This window comes from Haliotis cracherodii, unplaced genomic scaffold (genome assembly GCF_022045235.1).
Source record: "Haliotis cracherodii isolate W230 unplaced genomic scaffold, xgHalCrac1.p SCAF_6, whole genome shotgun sequence".
Taxonomy (NCBI): Eukaryota; Metazoa; Mollusca; class Gastropoda; order Lepetellida; family Haliotidae; genus Haliotis; species Haliotis cracherodii.
In genome coordinates this window covers 26,603,584-26,614,002 of record NW_027266319.1, presented here as the reverse complement: position 1 = coordinate 26,614,002, position 10,419 = coordinate 26,603,584, and the positions used below count along the sequence as shown (strand labels likewise).

The 10,419-nt window shown below is 42.3% G+C and overlaps 1 protein-coding gene across 1 annotated transcript; it reads right to left on the bottom strand.

Moving 5' to 3' along the window:
- On the bottom strand, positions 1 to 594 carry LOC139446333 (chondroitin proteoglycan-2-like). The gene has a single exon (XM_071227678.1). The coding sequence runs from the start codon at positions 592 to 594 to the stop codon at positions 1 to 3; it is 594 nt and encodes a 197-aa protein (XP_071083779.1).
- Positions 595 to 10,419: the final 9,825 nt, after the last annotated feature.

The window sequence follows — 10,419 nt, the reverse complement described above, 5'->3', positions numbered from 1 at the left end:
TCATATTTCACCGGACATTTCACCAGACATTTCACCAGACATCTCTCCGGACATTTCACCAGACATCTCATTGGACATTTCACCAGACAACTCACAGGACATCTCACCAGACAACTCACCGGACATCTCACCAGACATCTCAGCGGACATCTCATCAAACATCTCACCAAACATTTCACCGGACATCTCACCGGACATCTCATCAAACATCTCACCAGACATTTCACCAGACATTTCACCAGACATCTCAACGGACATCTCATAGGACATTTCACCAGACATTTCACCAGACATTTCACCAAACATCTCATCGGACATTTCAGCGGACATTTCACCAGACATCTCACAGGACATTTCACCAGACATCTCACCGTACATTTCACCAGACATCTCACCGGACATTTCACCGGACATCTCACCGGACATTTCACCGGACATTTCACCAGACATTTCACCAGACATCTCACCGGACATTTCACCGGGCATCTCATCGGACATTTCACCAGACATTTCACCAGACATTTCACCAGACATCTCACCGGACATTTCACCGGACATTTCACTGGACATCTCACCGGACATTTCACCAGACATTTAACCGGACATCTCACCAGACGTTTAACCGGACATTTCACCAGACATTTCACCAGACATTTAACCGGACATCTCACCAGACATTTAACCGGACATCTCACCAGACATCTCACCAGACATTTCACCAGACATTTCACCAGACATTTCACCAGACATCTCACCGGACATCTCATCGGACATTTCACCGGACATTTCACCAGACATTTCACCAGACATCTCATCGGACATTTCAGCGGACATTTCACCAGACATCTCACAGGACATTTCACCAGACATCTCACCGTACATTTCACCAGAAAACTCACCGGACATTTCACCGGACATCTCACCGGACATTTCACCGGACATTTCACCGGACATCTCACCGGACATCTCACCGGACATTTCACCAGACATTTCACCGGGCATCTCATCGGATATTTCACCGGACATTTCACCAGACATTTCACCAGACATCTCACCGGACATTTCACCGGACATTTCACCAGACATTTCACCAGACATTTCACCAGACATTTCACCAGACATCTCACCGGACATTTAACCGGACATTTCACCAGACATTTCATCGGACATTTCACCAGACATTTAACCGGACATCTCACCAGACATCTCACCGTACATTTCACCAGACATTTCACCAGACAACTCACAGGACATCTCACCGGACATCTCACCAGACATTTCACCAGACATCTCACCGGACATTTCACCGGGCATCTCATCGGACATTTCACCGGACATTTCACCAGACATTTCACCAGACATCTCACCGGACATTTCACCGGACATTTCACTGGACATCTCACCGGACATTTCACCAGACATTTAACCGGACATCTCACCAGACGTTTAACCGGACATTTCACCAGACATTTCATCGGACATTTCACCAGACATTTAACCGGACATCTCACCAGACATTTAACCGGACATCTCACCAGACATCTCACCAGACATTTCACCAGACATCTCACCAAATACCTCCTCAGAAAACTCACCGGATACCTCACCAGACATCTCACCGGATATTTCACCTAATGTATCTCACCGGACATTTCGCCAGACATCTCACCTGACTTTTCACCAGACATTTCACCCGTGAGTTCACCAGACATTTCACCTGAGAATAGTACTAGTATCAGGGTTATGTTTGCTCATAACAGGCCCATTAATATGGGCAAGTAATGTTTAGGTGATTGACAAAAGTGCTGGTCCAAAATGAGTGGACCTATACTTAGCTGACAATTTATGGATAACAACTTCTTTATTTACTGTAAGGATGAATTCCGGTATAGATTCTATTACCGGCTGCTTGACAACCTCATAAGGGTCTGTACCTAAAAGTCGCCTTAACAGGAAACATTATCGATGCGAACCGGGTTCCGAAATCACAATCATAGGTTTCTGGCGTGCCCAAGGGACGCAACTCTGCGAAGTGAATTGCGGCACCTTTGACTACTGGGCCACCTGATACGAGCAGGTATCAAGAAGTGCTCGTTTGGAGTCAAGGCTAATCACGAATTTCTTCCTATTATGACAACGTTTCCCAGATAACTGCCTTTGAAAGGTTGATATTAGCATGTTGCGTGGGACATGAATATGTAAATACATGACTAGTTTGTACGTTGCAATATATACTGGCATATTCGAGAGGAATGTGAGTGAGCTTGGTATGAACTCTTAGAAATATTCAAGCGATGTTACGGTTGGCACACGAGGAATGGCTTCTCACGTATCAAATAAACCTGGTTCTTTAGCCAGAAGTCTACCAAGTTTATATATTTATGAGAGAAAACATCATCATCTGCAAATATTAGCTCTAAACCGCCGAGTACCTAATTCCACCACTAAAATATCATATAAATAGAGCCGTGTTTGAGCCGAAGAAATATGTTTGTAATGTGCCAGTGATGCCACTCCCCCACTAGTATGTAACTCCTCTGTCATCAACATAAGGCACCTGTAAAGTGAACCCGTGAACACCAGACCCGTGAACACCAGACCCGTGAACACCAGACCCGTGAAGATCCGGGGTAGAATAGATCTTCAACAACCCATGCTTGACGTAAAAACGACCATACTTGTCGTACGAGGCGACTAACGGGATCGGGTGGTCAGACTCGCTGATTTGGTTGATGCATGTCAATCATACAATGTATCCCAATTGCGTAGATCGATATCATGATATCAATCTCTAGATTGTCTGGACCAGACTCGGCTATTTCCAGACCGCCGTCATATAGCTGGAATATTGCTGAGTGCGGCGTTAAACAACAAATAAACAAACATGTAAAGTGAGTGAGTATGATTTTATGCGGCTTTTAACAATACTCCATATCATGACGGGGACACCTGAATGGGCTTCACATAGTGTACGCATGTGGAGAATGGAATCCAGTCATTCGGCGTGACGAGCGAACACATTAACCACAAGGCTTACAGAACACGTTGAGAACGTGACGCGCGGTGACCCAGAATGCGCCAGTGACTTTGAACGTTTGTCAAGTTCAAGGTTGTACTTCGGCTGTGAATGACGTTGTCGGGGCCCTGCATTCTGACAGCCCAGTTAATAGGGGCTATGTCAACAGGCGTACACGGCGATTGTGTATCTGTTTATTTAAGCATTTAGAACACGCATCACACGCCTCAAAACACGGAGTAGTGTACATTGGACTAAAGTAGAGCGACAGAGTATGTTTGGTCCGCTGTGACACAACTTTATATTCAACCCATGTGGATATTACATATCACGCATGTCGTAAAACCATGGGAGCGTCGGTGTTTTATTCCATCTGTGTACAACCTCAATACTAGTCCATGTAATATGTTTTCCACCCAGTAGAACTGTTGTAAACTGCGGGTAGTTGACTCGCGGCCGATGCTTGGGTAAGTGAGCGGGGGTATAAGCTGACCTCACATAAAGCAATGGAAGCAAACCTTACTGAAAGTCTCTATTGCGCAAACGGGAATTATGACGTTAACAATGATATTAGGAGATCCTTGTGACAGTAGGTTGGCCTAGTGGTTAGTGCGACAGCTTGGTAACCAGGTTTGATTCCACTCATGGGTACACTGTGTGAAGAACATTTCAAGTGTTCCCGCCATGTTATGTTTGGAATACTGCTATTAAATGAAGGAGTAAATGTTCACCCGCTCTCAACAATTGCACTGAAGGCAGTCTCGTTTAAATCAGATCTTTTTCTCTCAGTGTGAAAATATAACAAACCAACCGTAGGTGTGACAGGTAAAGTTTCAGTGAATCAGGGACGATTCTTCAAAATTATCAGTTCGAGCGAGAGTGAAGCATTCAGAGCAGATCTGTTGTTTGTATCTCAAGAACGAATATAAACGACCAGTTCCGAATAAAAATAAGAAAGACAACGATATATTTGGGGGGGATACGTTATATAGCGATGACATAAACCTAAAAGGGAGGACAACCGATGTAATATTTGTGATAGGTGTAGTTTTGTTAAAATCGAAATTTACAAATCAAGGTGGAAGCGACATGAAGTCGGGTTAAAAGGTTTGTAATATCTTCCTGCAGGCAGTTATCGTATCAAAGATAAATATCACCTTTTAATGAGATTGTTGATGCAGCCGAGGACACATTGACGAGTGTTCCGCGAGTGTTCCGCGAGTTCCTCCAATGCTATATTAGCGCTTAATGATTAAATATGGGAGTTATGATATTCGTAGCGCTAAGATCACTTTGTGTAACGAGCCCCTGGTTCAGTGTTCCATAAAAGTGGGTGTTTTCAAGAATATAACAACACAACTCTTACGCTTATATTTTTAACGACGATTTATTGTCGCATGTACGTTGAATAATTTTTTCAACAGTCGTTAAATGTTAGATACATAATTCCGTGGATAAGTTCATCTTTTAAGTCAGAACAAAAAGGACATGACATTAAAAAGTGCCTCTCATCTTCAACAGTGCGAACATTATAGATACTAAAACAATGTGGACAAATCCCTAACTCGTTGCCATTGATATTATTAGAATCATCCCATAAATCTTTTCTCCAGTTATCGTCATATTTGTTAATAATACATTCTTGGATTAAGTCAGTATTCTTTCTTTTTGAAAAAGTAGATTGTATAATATGATTAACAACATATAAATTGACCAGTTATTTCACCTTAAAAAAACAAGATATTATTATATTTTTGGGACCAGATAAATTGTTTACAACATATTCTATCATATGCTGTTGGTGTTCGAATTAGACAAACAAAAAATGAAAACGCCTCTGTGCATATTTACAAAAGATGAGTTGAGCCCTATGCCGCCATTAACAACGAGATGAGAGGTATTTTCCTGACTCCAAGGAACAAAATGGCATGCCTAGTGTTGCAGGGTATTAATCGCTTTGTATTTGTATACATTCCACATTGCTGCTCAAGAAAACATTGCAGTTTCAACCAGTGTTTCATACAAATTGCTAAAAACTTGAAAAGACATTCCTCCTGTCGTGTCTGGCTGGCTGATTTGCAAAGTTCTTTATTACAGTTTTTCCATGTCTCATTTAATCACAATCCTTGGTATTTTTAGATATTACAATGTGATATCACCACAAGTGAAATGAAAATTAGATCTTGTTACAGATGGGAACGTAAAACGCACTTTATTTGTCCTTTAACTGTTTATTGATAGATGCTAACGTTTTCACATTGAGATGCACAACGCTGACGGGATGGCGATGATGATCAACGAGGCTCAGAACAAACACCCTGCTCAGCCAAAGAACTGGCCTCGATGCTCGGGATTTGGTCCGGAAGTGATATATGAGCCAAAGACAGGTGGATCAGACAAAAACAATGAAGCAGACAAGACAAAATCCAACCTAAGTAAGTTCAGATCACGTCCCTACCAGATGAATCAGCTCACTTTTAACATAAGACTAAGAAGTTCTTGCCCTGATGTTGCCTTAAGTCCAAACTTCCACAGTGTCTAAGCACAAACTCATTTTTTAAAGTTTTTGAGAACATTCTTTATTATTGTCCCGAATTCTGAAATATGCTGTTATTAAACTCGAATTTGACCTTCGGTACTGCTCTGGTATGCGAAGCAAACCTTTACGTATTATTCAGGGATAGATTCAGTGGGGAACCAGCATGGCGTGTTATGATTTAAAGTGGGCATCAGCATGGCGTGTTCTGTATTTCAGTTGTGTATCAGTATGACGTGTTCTGTGTTTCAGTGATGTATCAGTATGACGTGTTCTGTGTTTCAGTGGTGTATCAGTATGACGTGTTCTGTGTTCCAGTGGTGTATCAGTATGACGTGTTCTGTGTTTCAGTGGTGTATCAGTATGACGTGTCCTGTGTTTCAGTGGCGTATCAGTATGACGTGTTCTGTGTTTAAGTGGTGTATCAGTATGACGTGTCCTGTGTTTAAGTGGTGTATCAGTATGGCGTGTTCTGTGTGTCAGTGGTGTATCAGTATGGCGTGTTCTGTGTTTCAGTGGTGTATCAGTATGGCGTGTTCTGTGTTTCAGTGGTGTATCAGTATGACGTGTTCTGTGTTTCAGTGGTGTATTAGGATGACGTGTTCTGTGTTTTAGTGGTGTATCAGTATGACGTGTTCTGTATTTCAGTGGTGTATCAGTATGACGTGTTCTGTGTTTCAGCGGTGAATGAGTATGACGTGTTCTGTGTTGCAGTAGCGCATCAGTGTGACGTGTTATATGTTTCAGCGGTGAATCAGTATGACGTGTTCTGTGTTTCAGTGGTGTATCAGTATGACGTGTTCTATGTTTCAGCGGTGAATCAGTATGACGTGTTCTGTGTGTCAGTTGTGTACTAGTGTGACGTGTTCTGTGTTTCAGTAGTGCACCAGTGTGACGTGTTCTGTGTTTCAGTGGTGTATCAGTATGACGTTTTCTGTGTTTCAGCGGTGAATCAGTATGACGTGTTCTGTGTGTCAGTTGTGTACTAGTGTGACGTGTTCTGTGTTTCAGTGGTACGGCATGACGTGTTCTGTGTTTCAGTGGTACGGCATGACGTGTTCTGGACTATGGTCGGCTGCCTGATCGGGATGTGCGCCCTGCAGTTCCTCATCCATCTTCCCGAGACAAGAGTTAACTGACTATTAAGGTCCAGTTTCCACCCTTGCCGAACCAGGCTGGTATTATGGAGTTACACTTTGGCTGGACTAACGAGTCTATGCATAGTCCAATCAAAATCGCGCACTGAAATCGAAATCCGGTTCGTAAAGTGTCATGCAGATTTCGGTCGACTGCAGGATTTGCAAAACATGTGCACCGCTAACCCGTTGTCAACAGATATTTTCTAAATCTTTTCATGCATTTAGTCAAGGTGCTCACGTGATTTGATGCACTTCGCGATGTAAGACTCGTTTTATCACAATATAGATCTTGATTATCAATCAGATCGTCTCGACTGGGCGCCACCGTTTTGTTTGAAGCAAATGCATGTGATACGAGAGGTTGAATCTGATTGGTCAATCGGAGAGGCATAGAAAGGACATCACTCGCAATAGCCACTGGTGGCGCTACGATCGAGCCCAGGAATTCCAGCCTAGTTCGGCAAGGGTGGAAACTGGACTTTTAAAGTCAGTTAACTCTCTTGCCTCGGGAAGATGTTCATCATCCTGCTGTGCATGTGCTGCCGGCGATGCGAGGGGTCTGGCCGCGAGAAACACAACACGTAGAAAATCCCTGACCCGAAAGTAAACCACGCCTTTGAAAATGTAGAAGGCGCCCTGAACAATAAACAAACATTTTGAATCATACTGACAGAGATTTGAATATTTATGCAATGTTGAATTTAATGAAACCATCTGTACATTATTAATTACTTTTAAAAACTTCGTTTCGTTGTCGCTGATTTCTTGTCAATCTTGGCATGGAGTAGCAATTCAATAACGAATGAATGTTATCCGATCTGGGTGGATTTTTATAGGGCAAGAAATGGGGGAACGCATGTGTATTTCAATTTGCACGGAGGTTACCATGGCCGTTGCCGTGATGCGTTTGGGCTATCGGTTTTATTGTCATCTGCTTTGTTTTTTTATCATCAAATTTCATTTTTCCGGACAAGGTAATGTTAAACTTTGACAAAAATTACCGAGATATTTAAATGACAACTTTTCATGCAATGTTACTTGGGGTGACGTTTCTTTTGCGATTCAGTATAGTTGGAATATTGGAGTGCGGCGTTAAACAACAACAACCTAATATTGGGTTCTACGTGACAATGTTTGGCCTGAAAATATTTTTCCGCGTGAAGATTCCAGGTAAGACTTGGACCCCAGGGCGGCGTGGATCGTTCCTCACAACATCAATCACTGGATTATTAACAGACTGTCGTCATATGTCTGGAATGTTGCCGAGTGCGGCGTTAGACAATAAAACAAAAGTGACCTTTTCCATATTCATAAGAAATCTCTGCCAAAAGCAGAGTCGACTGTACGATTCCGACTGTACCATTAGCATGTGTTTATGAATCACTATCAAACAGTGATGATACCATGTGATGGCGAGAAGGTGAGCGTATCCTGCCCCACCTGTGGCACCCGTCACAAACACATGCAACGGCAAGTCAATTGTTCACCTGAAAAACCAGGGGAACTTTTGGTACAAGTCAAATTAGGGAATTGCATCGGACATCATTCTTGTCACTGATGTCAAATTTGGAAGGTTCTCCACATATCTACCATAAAACGTTTTGAAACTTTACTGAGGCCTTGGATGTTGTGGCCTTTATCAAACAGCTTCTGGACAAGAGTCGTATGACGTTCCTTGAAATCATGGTTGAAAGAGCATGCTTGATTTTACTTGAGAAGTTGTGAAATGTAGACACCTAGTGCTGGAACTGCAAGAATATTGTTCGACATAATGGGGAGTCAACTATTAAACAAGAGGCGCTGTGTTCTTTACCGAATCTAGAGTGAGATTCGAGCTCCATACATCGATCATATAACTACTTTTGGGGGATACGTGCCACATCTGATGAGAATGATCTGTGATCACATTTTTTTCAAACGAGTTTGACAATTTCAATATGTGCATGAGCGAGGTGATTTGCGAAAACCGATGTTTGATTGGCATTTTTTAAAGTTGGTAAGTAACAGTTAAGATAACTAGCAGAAGCAGTTCAATTCCACCGACACAAGCCCTCAATCAACAGAGATCAAAGATACATCGTCCCATCTGCCTACAATGAAACATAAAACAATAGAACATTGCAGCTATAATCATCTGTAATTAATCCTATCAACACTATATTCGTACCCCGACATGTACAGTTGGCTTCTTTCTGTTATCACCATATAAATCAACAATATGCACGTCGCTATATAAGTACAATAATCTTGGACGCGACGTTAAACCCCATTTCACCTCACCTATACTACACCCCGCTTGCCAAATAGACGTTGTCTGAAGCGCTCGTTGAACACGCCAGACACACGCTGATAATACGCTTTTATACGCTGTCATAATTTATGTATAAGTCAGTGATATGCAACTAATACGTTAGACATGCGTTACATATACGGGGATGTCGTTATTTATACGCTATGGATACGCCAAAATCCTGTTTTTTCGATGAAATCTCGACGTATGACAGCGTACTAACTTTTTTTTGCACGGTAGGTGCAAGCTACTCTGAAACGTTGTAGTATGACAGGGCCTTTACTTCACTCTAGCCTGACAACGGTAGAAGACAGGCTTATTCGGTATCCAATTCCCTACACATAAGATGAAACTTTTGCACATGAACAGCTGGGACAAATGTTATACAATCTCATTACAATATTTTTTAAACATATAAACAAGCAGATTTCTTTTCAAATATATAGCAATGATTTACTGAGCTTAACATTTTTTGTTGCTGATAAACTGAGGGGCAAAAGAAACGCAACCAAATAAACAATGGTCGTCAGTTTTCAACAAATTTGCTAAACAGCACGAAAACAGTCGGTAACACATAGCTGGAACTTACCTATTCCCTGTGAACATGTGCACGTGCTTCAAGTGATTTGCGAGAAAAGTGAATTTAATCACTACACATTGCAAAATGTGCACAAAGTTCCGCTTTTTAAATTCTGGTATAAAACATGAGCAGGATTGTACTCTCTTATCACACGAAACCGTTTAAAACAACGAACGTGTCTCGACTAACCGCAGAGCAGAGGGAGAGAGCCAAAAGACCATGAAGGCGTTGTCTTGCAGACGAACCTTGTATGTTCCACACACACACACACACACACACACACACACACACACACACACACACACACACACACACACACACACATTAAGATTGAACAGTGCTGATGGCGTCGTGGTCCATACAAGTCAACATGTATCGGGATTTAAATCCGGGCCATGACCGCCTTCCTCGGCTGTAGTAGTGAGTGAGTGAGTATGGTTTTACGCCGCTTTTAGCAATATTCCAGCAATATCACGGCGGGGGACACCAGAAATGGGTTTCACACATTGTACCCATGTCGGGAATCGAACCCGGGTCTTCGGCGTGACGAGCGAACGCTTTAACCACTAGGCTACCCGACCGCACCTCGGCTGTAGTAGACGCCCCTGGTTTGACAACGGTGCAAGGGTCAATACCGAAACGTCGCATCATAGTAGAATAAAGAAGTTGTCATCCATAACATATATTGTCTTTTGGGTGTACCCAGATGAATCAAATGTGGCGAATGCTTCAGAAGACATGGATCTCCACTCAAACCTCCCCAGTTTGTCATCGTAATTTTACACAGTAATGCTATTTGAGTAGGCTCAGGACAGACGTTATGTCTCATTTAAAAGACTTTTAGATTTATAAATTTAA